We start from the raw sequence: 16281 nt of genomic DNA, 5'->3' as shown, positions 1-16281 counted from the left end.
CAGTCAAAAGAAACGCTTTTACTTTGAAACTGGTACAAGAAGTGTTGCCAACACTGTCTTATTCTGCTGTGAACTGTGAGCAGTATGCAGAAAAAAATAGGTGAGACCGTAAATCTCTAGAAGAGCAGTGCGGCTTCCGAGGCTGAATCACGGGCAGTGTTGCTGCTCTAATTTGTTAACATGGGCACTGAAATGAAAAGCAAGCGGTTCCACAGCCAGTTTGACAGAAAGTTCTGTGTTCTCTGAATTTCCTTTTGTTATCTGGACTTTCTGTTTTCAAGCCACTCATGATGAAGACTTCTTTTCTCGCCAACCTGCCTGTAACTTGTTCCTAAACCTGCCTGTCACCTCATTTTCTAATGTAGCTACTTTATTGCATCTGTCTGTCTGTTTTTGGGTCTTCCGTGCTTGTGGTCTGAACTTCAGTTATGACAGTATGATGACACCTGAGTCTGAGATGTGATGGACATTTTCCATAAAGAGTCTTCTATCCCTCTGCCAAAAAAGCATGCAGCTCTGACTCTATCTGCAAGAGCACTTTAAAACCTTAGATGAAGATGCCATTGCTGAGTTTGTGGCATCTTAATCATAGCTTGCTTACCAAAGCATGAGCTTTTATAAGTTTGTCTTATAAAAAAGCCACTTCATGAGCAGATGGCGGTAATGCACCTTGACGGTGGTTGCCACCCGCCAATAAATCGAACAAAGTAGAAGATGAAGCCACATGGCATCTGTCTGACTGCATTTAGGTCCTTGCTGCCTCTGTTCCAAACCTCAGTTGTGACAGGTTAAGGATTGGTTAGATTTAGACACAGAATGTACTTGGATAAGTTTCGGGAATGATTGTGGTTTAGGTTAAAATAACTACCTGACCCGTCCACCAACCCTGAGCTCTACAACAGCAATTCACTGCCACTTATTTTTTTCCTGATAGGCAAGAGTCATAATTTATACAGCTGCTAAAGGTCAGTTTAACATAAACATGGTATTAAGGCATTTTTCTTGGGAGGACTGAGTTGGTTATACTGAGCCATAGACTCAAAAATAGAAGGTAGATAAATGGTAGACTAAAAATTGTGCTTTTAATGAATTACAGCGTGGTTGCGGTCAGTCATGACAGGCTGCTCCTACAAAAGCTGGTAGCACAATGTATTTGTTTTTTAGGTTGGAAAGCAAGCAACAATGCTAGTAGCTATACATTTTTAGCTATTGTCTAGTATTAATTATAAATATATATCATGCAAACTAATCTATGGGTGCCAGCTTCTGGTATTAACGGCTCTGATATTTTTAATTCTTATAATGAATAGAAACTTAACTTTTGTAATTAGTTCAATCATTAGTTTAGTTCCTTCAGCAGTTGTCCTCATAAATATTCTAAACCCCAGCAATACTCACAAAGTTCATTGTTAAAAGTTTAAAATAACTGTAACCCACTGGCAACAATTAGTCTCCCTCTTGATAAAGCCAAGTCTGCTCTGATTGGCCAGCTAGCCTACTCTGTTGTGATTGATAAACCACTTCCAGCACATCTACCTACTAATTCCACAAACATCTGTTTGTCTTTCTGTCTGTATGTGGAACTCATATCTTGGGAACCGTTCATCTAATCAGCCCCACACTTGGCATGTCAATTTTAAATGGCCCAAGAAAGTGCAGTACCGAATTTAATGTGGTTAGAACTTATTCTACATCCTCTTTTATTATTTCACCATATTAGACTGACACAGACATTCAGGGGAGTCATGGGAGCTGACCTCAGTCAAGACAACATTATTCATAGAATCCTCTTTAGCAATTAGTTTTCAAAGAAAAAGCACAACATATATTTTGTAACTGCAATGCTGTAAATCTAGCTGAATTATAGAGCTTTTATTTTGAAAAGTTGTGAACTTTTCTGAAGAGAGTGTCAATTGCTTAACAGATTTCTGAAATAGGCTACATGCAATGTATATAAAATATAATAGCAGTTCAGTTAATAATTGTAAGTTATACATAAGCCACCCACATGAACAGCAATAAAGCAAATTCAGTTTCATGTTATGAAAGACATTGACCATAGCATCTTCATTGCAGATAAACCAGGTGGAATGAACACAAAGTTTTCTAACTTCAATCTGCAACATGGACTGTTAGAAAAAGCTCTGCACACAATGTTCAGTACACAAACAATACAATAAGTGCCAGTATACTGTAGAACTGTTGAAGGAGGACTCTCTAATGACAAGGAACGATTCTGAAGTAAGACCCAGCGCATGATCACAGATCAAGCAAAGAGCCCACCGCAAGAAGCACAGCACCAACACAGGAAATCCAACCCTCACCTCTTGCTTATACCTGGCTTTAGTAGGAGGCTTTCTCGATAAACTACAAGGCAAGCATTGTCATGTGACATCATGACATCCAAGAAGCATCAGCTGGACAACTGGTGAGGCGTTTCAGGAGCTTCAGCAGCAGCGTTTTCTGTGGGGGGAGCTCCTTTTACTATGGACATTTCATTTATGTATTTATTTTTTTACTTTGTAGACTTTTTACATGCACAAAAACCCTATATAACACACTAGAGGAAAGGTAAAACCTGAAAAAGCACAATAAGTCTCCATTAAGTTAGTTACTGTTAAACTAACAACATTAGTTTTGATCACACTGAAAAAAAAAATCTCACAATGCTCGTAGTTACCATGGTAGTTCTAAGAGTACTGTCAAATTAACTCAATCAGTGACAGTTCTAGCTTGTTGATATATATATATATATATACATGAAGCCAGGAGGCCATTAGCTTAGCTTCGCATAAAAACAGTGTAATGTGACTCTTGTTGCCAGGCAACCAGCAGAGACACAGCAGATAATGGATAAATGGGAACTGTGGCTTGTTAACAAATAGTTAAACCACGTAATACGATGTAAAACCACACATTGTCATTTTTACTTTTCTGCTTGAGTACATGATAAACAAACAAGGTACAAAGTTACAAAGTAAGCATTTATTAAACTATGGATAGCAGCTCACTGAGCCACTCTTAAAAAGGAATTCAGAATGCTAATTATTCAAAAGTACTAAAGGTAAAGATTGATCTTTAATCTTTAGAGGGATATTTACAGCAGGAATCGGGGATAATCTGAACATGGCTCTCATAAAATAGAAATCTGAAATCTGAATATGGGTTCCTCATGGCACTCTGATTGGTTCTGCGATGGTCCAAAGTCAAAGGAATGCTTGAGGTCCCCTGCAGAACCTTTTTTGTTCAGAGGGTGTGAGGAAAATGGAAAGAGGGAGAGACAGTGAGTAAGAGAAAAAAAAGAGAAAGGTCAATGTCGTTATTTTAAAATGGGCACTGAGTCACAGTGAAGGAACACAGACAGACCAAGTCATGATAGACACAGTTTTGACCTTTCTGGTTTTTTAACCATATATGATAAAAGTCAATAGAAAATAAACATTTTGCATTCAAGTGTATTTAGACAGCTGTTAAGAAGCATTTGATGTGTGTGTGTGTGTGTGTGTGTGCCTACCAGTACCTAATCCGCCTCTTCAAAGTGACGGCCCACTCAGTGGAATCAAGAAAGGGGCGGCAGGCTTGGTGGTTGGTTGGTTGGTTGGTTTTGTTGGTGGCTGGTTGGAGCTTTTTTTGCAGATGGACTGGAAGTTGATTGGGCATTTTTGACTGGGAGCTCCTCCGTAAAGACTGCTGAACTTAGACAGGTGCTGACTGGAGCTGGAGAAACTACAGTGGAATTAGTTCAGGACTCACAGAGAACCAAGGCTAATTTTTATTATTTCAAATAATTCTATTTTACCCCAAGATGATGTGAAGAAATGTTTCAGATGTATATGCTTGGACTATCAGAAGAGACCTTATTAACTGAAGCCCAACATTGTGTGGATTTTTTGCATGATATTTTATCAGCTGTATGAATCTTATACAACAAAAAGACTTGCCTGATTGACCCGAGGCTGTGGAGTGACGTGTTGGATCTGACAGGATGGCCCTGTAGTTCGAGTAAGCTCTGTGTTTGAAACCACTTTGAATGAGTTTTGTGAGTTTCTGAAACTGAACAAATGAACTTTCTGTTCCCTTTGGAGGCAAGACCCACCTCTAAAGTCCATCGTCAGGAACCAGAGCCAAACAACGATAGGGATTTACAGGGACTGGAACTGAACTCAAAAAGGACAGAAACAGATTCTCTCCAACAAACCGGAAAAACTGCCAGCAAATTCTGGGAAAAGCTGTAAAATTCAAAACATCGTATCATTACGAAAATCCTTGGATCCACCACCGATCCTCTGTTCAATCCAAAGCCATGGTGGTTTGACATTTTGACGGTTCCCCTCTGCTTTCATGTCGATGTCAGCTACACCAGGAGGCTGTGGTGAGGCAGACAGCTCGGTGAAATGGCAACTGTGTTATGATGTCACTGCCAAGACGTGGTGGATGGTGAGTCCCCATCAAGGGCCATAAAGTAACCTGGTTCAATGATCTTATATACTTACCATAGAAAAAACATCTATGGTTGTATATATTGTGTATTTTCATTAGATTGCTGACCACGCATTATTGATTGTATGAAATACGGTGTGTGCCTGGGAGAGCAGTACTGATGAGCACACTGAGTATCATCAGCACAGGTTGCAGCTCTTTGTAGCTTTCAGTGACTGTGTGTACGTTTTTCTAATTAGCATTTGCTGGTTACATCCTTCATTTCTTTACTCCCGAAAAGCTGTCGGCTTTCAGTTTCTATCATTTCATTGCTTCTATTAAAGTTAGCATTCTAAACAGCTAGTCCTTGCCCAGCCTCTACCATCCCTCTAGATAGTAATCACGGTGCAGTACAGCCCACCACAGGAAGTTTAGAGAATTTGGCATCAGCTCTTATCCACAAAAGCTCTCCTGACATCTTTGTTGGTGTCTTACGTGTACCGCTTTTTCATCCTGAGTGTCTGTCACATGTTGGAAACATCCTCAACATGAGTGCTTTATCACGATGAATCCTGCAGAGGATCTCCTGCTGTCTTCTCACATGGGCTCCTCTGGACGGAGAATGTGGAGGATCTCTGGAGTTTAGTTCATGTCTGAAAACAGCTAGTTTAAAAAAAAATAATTTTCCCCACTTGTAACATGGAACATACTGTGCATTGCTCTAGCTAAGACCACACACACCCATGTGCGCATGGAGTGTGTGTGTTGAGTGTTGGTTTGACACCTCAGAATCTGACTGATTCTAACCATTAACAATTAAGGAACTGAAGTTCTTTTAGTTCCAGTTCTCCTCCAGTTTCTTTTCTTGTTCCTCTCCACTCTATCATTTTATAAAACAGTCACAAAGCTTTGAAATGACGGAAAATGTTTTCACTCAAGCCCAAACACTTGGCTCACATGGGCTTTAATTTCTGCTTCCGAGAACACATATTCAACTTCAGATTTTCAGTCACACTATACATTTACCACATGTTCTATCTGAAAAAATCTTTATGAAAACAAAGTTTTCTTTTTGTTTAGATTTTTGTACGTCTGGTCAGCATTTTGATGGCAAAACATGGCAACTTACTAATCAAGTTAATCACTAGCCACACACTGATCTTTTTGATTCATCTGCTCACCCTTGGGCTCCTTTTTAGCAGTACTGCAGAATTTGAGATCTCAGCAACACAAAAGCATTGATGAAGTTACTGATTGATATATTGTCTAATGATTTCATAAAATATGAAATAAAGTAAATTAAACTAAAAAAATCTGATTTAGTTACTTTGTCTTTTCAAGCTCTGTGTAGGCCTTGATCATTCCCATTTTGTAAGATTCTGGTAAACAGTGGAACTGTCATTGTGTCTCCAAGGCTCCGATGGATAAGAGATTCTGCTGTCAGTTGTCTGTTCTAGTGCAAAATGAATCGCAGCCTTTCAGAAATAACAATAATAATAGTCAGCGAAAATCTGATGCTGCATCATTTTCAACCGCGTGTGTGTGGGATGGGTGACTTTATTGTTTCACATGTGGCATGATGTGTTTTTATGGCTGTTTGCTGAATTCATGTTATTTTTTCGTGTGTGCAATATGTATAATTATGATGTGTGGAGTGACTATCAACCGGGCTGTGATGCAGTACTGAACTGTGGGGTGTTGTTTACACTGCACAACTCCAACATTGTTACCACAGCAATAACACAAGCTTTAGAGGAAAACAACAGGAACATGTCATTTCTAGTATTTACTTTGTTTCTAAATAATTGAAGTAAGCAGTAGCAAAAACTGTTCAGGATTTTTGTCTCCCTATAATGCCAGTCATGTCCCATTTAAGTTTAAACAACTCACTGGGTGGCAAATGATGTGTAGGAGGGCAGCGGGCAGTGTGATCTTTATAATGAAGGCTGGGGGGGGGGGGGGGGGGGGGGGGGGGGGGGGGGGGGGGGGGGGGTGTCACAGAGAGAGAGAGACAGATACACTGGGAAAGGCTGAGGAATGGAAATCCTGGAAAAACAGCCAGAGAAGCTATTCATTACCGGCATGAAGAAAAAGAAAAGAAACAAACATGACCCATAGAAACTGCTCCATCTAAAATTTAAAGTATCATATAATGACACCACTATTTCAGTTGGTGCTAAAAGAAATTTCTGGAAATTAATATCAGTTTCCTGAAACAAAGATATTGCTTAATCTGTTACATTAAACCAATGATGCAAATCCTTTTTTTATTGATTTCTTATTCATTCTGTTATATCTATTAACTATTACTTTTTTGCCAAAGTAAATAGACTTTTCTAGTTAAAACTGGAGGGGGTGTCAAACATTTCTGCAAGAGTGAATAAAATTGAGCTTGCTAGATGGTCTATTTTCCAGTCCAGACGTTTATGTGAAGTAAGAGAGGATACCAATCCAGCAATATGGCACCTCAGATGAATTCAGCAGTATGTGCTTGTGCTCTTTAAACAACAAGTTAATAAAGCAGGTTGTGACTATAGTCCAAGGCCACACAAATGGGACTGTGGAGATAGTTGTTGATACAGTGCAGATGGATAAATGGTTTTAAAATGGTGGAGTGTGATTTATTTTAAAGGCTTACTGCTGTGACATCAGGTCAGCAGGCTGTTTGCTGGGATTGAGGTGGCTAAAGGCCAGTTCATTATATTTAGTAGAAGTATTTTGGCTGGTGACCAGAGAGCTTCATGGTTAGATAAATATGTTAGAGCAGCGCTGACGTCCAAAAGTAAAATCTGAACATTTGCTCTGAAACCGACAGACCAGTGTGATGACAAACTCCATGGATGACATGATCACGTTTCTTTGTTATTGTTACAGTTATTATGTGGGCAGATGGACCTGAAGTAGCTGAAGTAGCTGGAGTAGCAATATTGTAAGTCAGTACAGGCTGATTTTGACTTTAACAAGTGCAGCAAATGTATTACATTGTGAGGCATTGAGAGACTTGAGTGGAGGACGAATCAATTTGAGCTGGATAAATCTGAGGTGTGTTTACACTGATATCAATGCAGATGAATCACGAGTGTGTTACTTGTGTGAGTGTTTCTTTTTCTTACTGTAGCTGTGCAGTTAATCTGTAAATGTCACAGGGGATCTGAAGATTGGACAGAAGCCATGTGTGCTCAGCCGTCTGACTGTCCTCTGTTAATCGTCTAAACTGTTCCCATTTCTGCAGGGAGGCTTTTTGCTCGCCAAAACTCATTATTTTTGTTTGAAGAGCAACAGAAACACAAGCAGTCTGTTTTAATGTGTGGAAAGTCATGTACAGAGGAGTTGAAGTGTTTGCACAGCTTGTAGGAGAGGAAGTATTCACACCACATATAGTAGAACTACTCCATTAAGTAAAGTCACTGAAAATGTAACTTTGGTAGAGGCAAAGGAGAATTATTAGAAACATGCACACGTATGATTTGGTTAAAACCTTTCAATTATTTTTTAGTATCTATTTAAATATTTCTTTGGCCCAAAGACAAAAGATTTCATTAAAAAAAACAGAAACACAACTTGTTGAAACTTAACTTCGAAAACTAATAATAATTACAATCACATCTAATTTAAGTTTTTACTTTGGAGTAAATTTTGTTCTTTTCTTTTCTATTTTCTCTACAATTGGATTGATGAATCTATAATAGTGCTTCATATTTAGGACTATATACTCATCATATATTTTGTAAACATAAAACATAAATGATCAGTTACCACAAACTATATCTGTCAAATAAATGTAGTGCAGTAAACAGTAAAAATATTTCCCTCTTATCTGAGTCATCTGCTCACCCTTGGACTCCTATTTAGTCATATTGTATTTGAGATCTCAGCATCACAAAAGCATTGATAAAGTTACTGATTATTATATTGTCTAATGACTTCATAAAATATGAATGCAAAGAACCAGATAGAAGGCGAGATAGAGTAAATTACATATGAATAATCTAATTTAAATTAAAAAAACACATTATTATTATTATTATATTATATTATTATTATTATATAATTACTTTGTCTTTATCATTCCCATTCTGACAGATCTGGTAAAGTTGAACTTTCTTTGCATCATTTATAAATAAATACATCTTATAGATTTCTTTTTTCTGTACTATTGGATTGATTCATCTACAGTAGTGCATATTTTATACCTACAGACTCATCATATCTTTAGGTCATAAAAACATAAGTGGTCATCTTACCATAAACTATATCTGTCAAAAGTGCTATAAACAGTAAAATATTTTCCTCTGAAACTTCATTGAGTATAATTTGCATCAATTGAAATTCTCAATTATTGCTTGTTAAATCAAATGTGTACATTACTTGAGTACATATGTATAAGTAATATGTAAATATACAATATGGATATTACTACATTCCTTGCTGATACCCACACATGCTGGAGGACTTTACACGGCCAGAACAATTATAACTTTCACTTGTAAGCCCTTCGGTGAGTAAAGCTCGCAGCTCTGCAGTGCAGGATCCAGAGACATGGTCTTTAACAAAGTCCAGTCTCTCTAAAACTATGGTGCCAGAGTTAAAGGTTGGCTCACTCACAAGTGTGTTAATTGAGACGACTCGTGTAGGAACTATGTGAGGCTCATGTCAGGCCAAATAAAACCATACCCAGCAGTAATAATAATAAAACCATACCCACAAATAAAAGCAAGAGCACTCATGCTCACCAAAAAAGGACCTCTAGTGGTGGTCTGGATAATGACTCTTGTTTGTCAGAGGCTACAGGAGAGACTGAAGTTCATTCATGACCACAGTCTGCCCTCTCCTAACCTAAGCCATAAACACAAGAACATTTCTACACCACAGAGGAGGCACATCATTTGTAGTCATTTGCTTTTTTATGGCACTGTTAATCTTTGCCATCCTGTTGATGGGGCACCATATCAGAAAATGGTGAAATGGTTAAGCTTAAAAAATCTAAAAGGTTACAAAGTGCTTCACAAAAATCCATGGCAAAAAGATGAATGAACTAAAATAAAAGGTATTTAAGTCAGTTCAATTTTAAGGGCCAAATCCTCAATCTATGTCTTTTTTAAAACTTAACTAAACACCTTCCTTCATATGCAGTCAAAAGCTGTCATATTTAAATAAGTACATAAAATGTGCTTGCAATGAAAGTAAGATAAAAAGAATAAAATAATTAAAACAATACAGTAGTACCAGATTTACAAACCGCATGTTGGAAATGCTTTCCCATAAAAATAGGTTTTGAGCAGTGATTTAAAGTGAGTTGGTGTGCCTAATCTCATCAGGCAGGGAGTTCCATAGCCTTGGGGCCCTGACAGAGAAAGCACTTTCACCTTTAGTAGCCAGCCTTGACATAGAGACTGCCAACAGGGACAGGCTGGCTGAGCTCAACTTCACTGAATTGAAGAGTAAAGAGCTGCAAAATGTGGGGGTCAGCCCATATTGAGCTTGAAAGTTATTGAAAGAATCTTAAAATCAATCCTGAATTTGACTGACAGCCAGTGAAGGGATGCAAGGATTGCCGTGATATAAGACCTATGGTTTGTTTTAGTTAAAATATGAGCAGCAGCATTTTAAACAAGCAGCAAACGAGTTACTAAGACTTGACTAATTCAGTATAAATTGTCCATAGTCAATAGTCCAGGCAGGAAAAACACAAAGGCATGTATTAGCTTTTAGATCTGATTTAATTTTGGAAATATTTCGAAGATAGAGGTAGCAGGATTTAATGATTTAATTTAGGTGTGTTTTAAAATTCAGATGGGAACCGAATGTGACACCTACATTTTTAGCTGTTTTTTAGTATTGATGCCAGGGGGCCAAGAAATGATAGGAGTTTGCCTATTACCTGATTGGGACTGAAGATTATTATTTCTTCTCATTATTTTTGTTTGAATTGAACTGACGAAGTTAAGTGACATCAATTCCTTAATGGCATTCTGTTCGGACACTCACACGGCTCACATTGATTTGGGTGCCATTGGCATAGGAATGATATCTCATTAAAATGGCTGATTATGTTTCCTAATATACAGCAAAAATAGGATGGGACCAAGAATAGAACCTTGTGGCACCCCATACATCAGTGGAGCTGAGGATGAGATGTTATTTCTGTTGGAAACAGAAATGTCTCTATCTGAGAGATAAGACTTTAATCATCCACAGGCAATTCCAGTTTTGCCGAAGCACTGCGTTAGTCTATTGATGAGAATGTATTATTGTCACACACAACTAAAAGTTAGGTTAGTACTACCTTTTTAAGAAATTTGAAATGGGCCTATAATTCTGTGGGAGTAATTGGTCAAGAAAATTTCAAGTCTGCAGGACATGTCGTTCTCCTGATTGGAAGAGTAGCAGTGGAAATTCTTTAGTTTTTCTCCAATTATTTAAACTCCTCTCCTTGCTGCAGTGCGCTGGGATGTTAAATATAGTAAACTCCTCATTTCTCAGGTGCTTCACTCAGCCCTCTATTGATGTCGCTGTCCATTACTAAACAAGACAGTGAAATATACAGCAAAGTGCAAGTTTAATAAGGATGTAGCCTCCGTGAACACCAACACTGTGCTGAACTGTAGACCCAGCAGAAAGAGGCTGAGCCCTGTAAGCCTTGTTGATGAGTCTTAAAGCAAATACTGTAATTCCACCAACATCTGCCCTCTGGATGCTCAGAAAGACACAGCTCAGCCTCGCTCCATCTCTCTCCTCTCCAAGAAAGACAGAGAGAACTAAATAAGGAGATGGTCTATTCCTGTGGAGTAAAAGGAAGGGTTTATGAGTTTAATCATCTGAGCCTTGCTGTTTTCTTTTGCGTGCAACTGTTTTTATTTCCAGCATCTGCTCTGAAGTAATGTGTAAGTGCTTTGTGTTATCTAATGCCTGCCCTTTCTGGAGGAGTAGCACTTTTAAATAAGGCATACTTTACAGGTGTTTACTGGAACTGCCGTATCTGATTTATTTCAGTCTGAAATGTGTGTGAGAAAGGTATGTTCTCAATAGTTCCCATAATGCAATGGTTTACTTTTATAAATGTCTTCCACAATTACCTCGGAGTGATAATAAGTGTCTTAGTTTGAAGTTTCATATTATAAATTAAATAACAGCTGTTTGTCTGATGCTTTTATCCAGAGTGTTCCTCCTTACGGATAACGATAAAGATTGAGACATTGTTGCTAAGAGCTAAATCTTTTGAATAAGATAAAGTGTAGGTGATCAGATGAACAAAAAAAGTGCTAGTTATGCTTGTAAGCTGGTTCCACTGTCAACAAACCACAAACAACAGTTTGGACTGTGATTGTCTTGTGTGCAGGGATTTAACAGCAGCTGAAGCTCCTTGATGGAACTCATGGCTGTGAAGGAGTGTAAGCCCGTATGATTGAGTTCAATCCAGACCCTGAAGTCTCTCTTGGCAAATAGTGATTTGAATTTGATTCTTGCAGCCAATGGTAGACAGTGGTCAGTGAGTAGTGAAGTGACATTTGTCGTCTTAGGCTGACTGAAGACCAGACGTGCTACCACGCTCCAGACCATCTGTAAGAGTTTCACTGTGCTTGAAGGGAGGTCCCACAGGAGGGCACTGCAGTAGTCGAGGTCAAGAGCTGGGTGGCATGAATATTTAAATATAGAATCAGCTCCTGAAACTACCCACTGCTGTAAGGAGGAGGGAATGAGGGATGATCTTCCTCAGCTAATGGAACTGCTCATGGCTTTGTAGATGCTCTGTATTTTACTGAGAATGAAAGAACTTGACTCACTACAGTGGGAACTTACAGAACCATTCAGAGGACACTGCTGAGTGGGCCGTGTTGGGTTAGCACGTCAGTGCAGTTCAGACAACTCTACGCTGTGGTCAGAAGTTTTAACATGAAACATATTATATTTTCTTTGCTCCCACCTGTTCCTGTTCAACCTGCAGCCGTGCAGAGCCTGAAACTCTGCTGCTGAAACATCCCATTCTGTCTGCTGACTCCGTGAGTTTATGAACCGCTCTGGGGCAAAGATTGGCGTTCTTTCCTGCTTTGTGTTACTATTATTCTTATTCACAGCACTGCAGCCACTAACTTCAGCGTGTAAGAAGAGCTCCAGGCGCCGAGTGTGTGTGTGTGTGTGTGTGTGAGTGAACATGCAGACCTCCAGGGAGAGTTGCTATGCAGATTGAGGGAGGCTGAGTCAGCAACTGCTCCTCTTTTGTTCTAGGACACACACACACACACACACACACACACACACACACACATAATGCTGCGGAAGGTTGGCGCCACATAAAAAAAATGTCTTCAGCTGAAATTACATTAATTCTTTGTGTGTATATATATATATACATACAAACCTATATAATATAAAGTGGGAAATCTTCTGGGAAAATCTTCTGTCTATGATTTGACATGGGATTGCTAATTAACAGAATAGGTAAACAAAATGCTTAATACTTCTGTTTTTGTTAATCACAAAAAAATTGCATATACATTAGCTTATTTTAATTATCAAGCATATTTTTATATAGTTGATATATTGATGACTATCTCACAGACCCAATGTTGTTACAACCCACAGTCATTTAGTATAGCCTTCACTGATGAATGCATTCTCCTGTGTTCCTGCTGGGAACAACTTTCACTCTTAAAATCTCACCAATAGTGCACATCCTGTCACGCACAATCAACCTGCAATAATCTGTAATAACTCACTATAACAACTGCAAGGAAAAATGTAAAATATAACCAGTGCCACTGCAGAAATGCAAAAGACACTCCTGTCTCACACACACACACACACACACACACATTTGTACCGTTCCTTAGTGAGGGCATTCATTTGCATAACGCATTCCCTATCCCGTTAACCTTACCTTAACCATCCAAAATAAATCTCTGACCCTCGCCCTAAACCAAGTTTTAACCCTCAAACAGCCCATTAAAGGTGGGTCAGAAAGTGAGGACCAGGAAAAATGTCTCAAAATGTCTATACAAGAGCACACACAATACAACAATAATGAAACTCTTGTGCTTTAAACCAGTCCAACCATACTGTACCTTTACCCAGACAAGGCCACAGGCAGAGGCTTCTGCCTATATATTAATATGTTGATGCAATAAGCAACAACTTGGATATTTAGACAATTGAACCCATATAAATGCAATAAGTGTACATTTATTTACATATTGTCAATATTACTTGGTTGTCATTTTCTGCTTCAGCAATGGTAATATGCAATATGCAATAATGCATTTGAAAATGGCAGAAGCCTAAAGTTTGGCCTGCCATGCTGTGTATCAAGTGATTGCTCCTTTGTTTGTTGCATTACTGCCATCTGCTGGCCTAGATTGGTGAAGGTGACGAATGGCCATAAATTAGATTCAATTAGTTGTGTAGAGTGTCAATCAATCTCCACCTCTCTACTATTAAAACACATATATTGATAAAGCATGAGAATTACATAGACATCCACCTTTGCACGTGTGGACTCTTGACTGACAACTCAGGCAGTCACTCATGAATCCCATTGTTTTATTTGTTTTACTTTCTTCCGTGCCATTTTAGTTTCCCTTGTATTTGATGTGTGGATCAGGAGGAAGCCAGTGCTGAGTCAGTGGCCGAGTGATTGCATGGTAGAGACTAGCCTACGCTTGACTCTACATATGTGCATCATAGAAAACAGATACTGGACTTGAAGATAGCGGTCAGTCAATTGAATGAAAGTTGCTCACATTGTGCATGAGCCAAAAAGGTTTCCCTTTCTTGCTTCTGGATTTGTTTCCAAGGTCAGGGAGCACACTGCGCACACGCTATTAGTAAAAGCATGATGGCTATATCTGTGCCAGGCAAGAAATGTTCACTAACGAGTGGCTGCCATATTTATATAGCAAAAACATATCGAGCATCCTCATACACAGAATACAATAATCTAAGAGCAACATGTCCAAAATATCATGTAACATTGCTTTGGGTGACAATGTTAAATAAAATATCTTATCTATATCTTATAGTTATGATGCATTTTCCTCTTTTTGTAATTTTTGTTTTCTAAAGCATTACAGCAGCACTTAAGATTACAAATGAGCAGGGGACTGCTTCCTTTACAGCCAATTTAATCCGGATTTAAACTGTTACAATTCCACATTTTCAGTCATTAAAACTACTGTCATTATAAACACTGGTTGCCTCTGCTGAAATGGCTTGTGCATGCTTTTCATAAAACAAATACGTATTTATTACTCAATCAATAGCTCCCCAAACAATTCTTAATATGGTTCTAGTCCAATGAAACCTATTTTAATTTCTTTTTGAGTGTGAGCATATGTGTTTAAAGAAGTTTGACCTGACGATATATTATAAAAGCTTGTCTAACTTTCTTTGACATTATAAATCCCACAGTTGATTCAAAAAGTGCTATCATTTGTTCACACATGCCCTATAAAAAAATAATAAGTACTTTAATTTTCCAATAGATGATTAAAGATATTTAAAAATTCATTAAATACATAAAATTAATTTAAAATAATTCACAAAATTCACTGCACTATCAACACATTGTCTGTATTTTGCCCATCTGCCCTGCCTCACTAACTGTAATTATTTAAAAGATACTCAGTAGAACTCATACTCAACAGTTATTCGCTATCCCCTTATTACCAAACCATCCATCTTCTTCCACCTCTACTTAAATATTTATCTAAGCTACTCTGTAATTATTTTATTGATATAAGTACTAAATATGTACTCAATAATTACTCTATAATTTGTGGGCTGCATTAAACTGAGAATGTTTCTTCAACGCAAAGGAAAACAGGCTTGTGTGATTTCAGATGGTAAAACGCTTCCACTGAGAGAAAGCTTCGACAGACATGTTAGAAGAAGTTGTACTTGTGAACAGCATTACAGAAGCATGCTTGCAACGACATACAAACATGCTGATGGTGCTGTAGGTTTACCCTGGCTACTATACTAGTTACTATTTGTACGATGGTGTAGGGACAGGTACTGCGGGGGCTGATAGGATTGGTTTTGCAGGTGTGATCATAAACCAAACTTTGGCACAAAATAGAAGAGGCCCCCAAAGCTATAACAAGTCATCTTGATGCTGCTGTTCTGGTGGCCTACACTGATTCTTGTTAGTGTGCCATTATGTCACTCGTGTTCCCACTCCTCATAGACACCACTCCTCATCACTGCTCTGCCACCGCTGTATATGACGTAACTTCTGAGCAGCTTCTCACTCCACTGGCAGAGACTACATTTCTCTTCCCCCCTAGAGATGCCGTAGCTCTGGGACACTATGACAGGTGCTTAACAAGCACACAGGGATGCTGATGTTAGATTTGACGGTAAAAACTGTAGTTTTGTCTCTTTGTTACTTTCAAATATGCTTCAAGTAGCCACTGTAAAGACAGAATAAAAGCATCGACAATGTCAACATCAAAGAATTTACAATAGTTGTGGTGTCTTTATTTAGCTGTGATTAACTCTCCCTACGTTTTTATTAAATGCCGAAAACAGAGTGGTTTAGTGTTTAGTCTGGAACATGTCGATATCTGCTGTTCTTTATTGTTTCTTACTTTACTGTAATATGATGACATAATTGGTCGGTGGTCGGACTGTTGACAGATTTTGATCTGACCCCCTGAAGTTAACCTGTTCTGAAGTAGGTGTAACCTGCAAGAGACCCCCCATCTTTACACCGAAAAGCCAGGATTATGCCTGAAGTTATCTTTCTATCCACACATCCTGCTTTATAGAGCAGGCCTCTGGACCATGGCTTTAGTTTATTTACTCCATAATCATTATCTGACTATGGATACACCCCACATCTACAGACAGTACATTTCAATGATA

At 38.4% G+C, this 16281-nt stretch overlaps 1 protein-coding gene across 1 annotated transcript in view; it reads left to right on the top strand.

The window, feature by feature from the left end:
* The first annotated feature begins 4186 nt into the window (after window positions 1-4186).
* The window catches only part of nfic (nuclear factor I/C), a 59310-nt gene continuing 47215 nt past the window's right edge, over window positions 4187-16281 (top strand). Inside the window, exon 1 of the mRNA XM_069522591.1 lies at window positions 4187-4437. Within this exon, the coding sequence (XP_069378692.1) occupies window positions 4342-4437 (96 nt within the window). The 5' untranslated portion in view covers window positions 4187-4341. The remainder of the gene's footprint in view (window positions 4438-16281) is intronic.

This window comes from Paralichthys olivaceus, chromosome 3 (assembly GCF_024713975.1).
Source record: "Paralichthys olivaceus isolate ysfri-2021 chromosome 3, ASM2471397v2, whole genome shotgun sequence".
Taxonomy (NCBI): domain Eukaryota; kingdom Metazoa; phylum Chordata; class Actinopteri; order Pleuronectiformes; family Paralichthyidae; genus Paralichthys; species Paralichthys olivaceus.
This window is presented reverse-complemented; position numbering and strand designations above follow the sequence as displayed.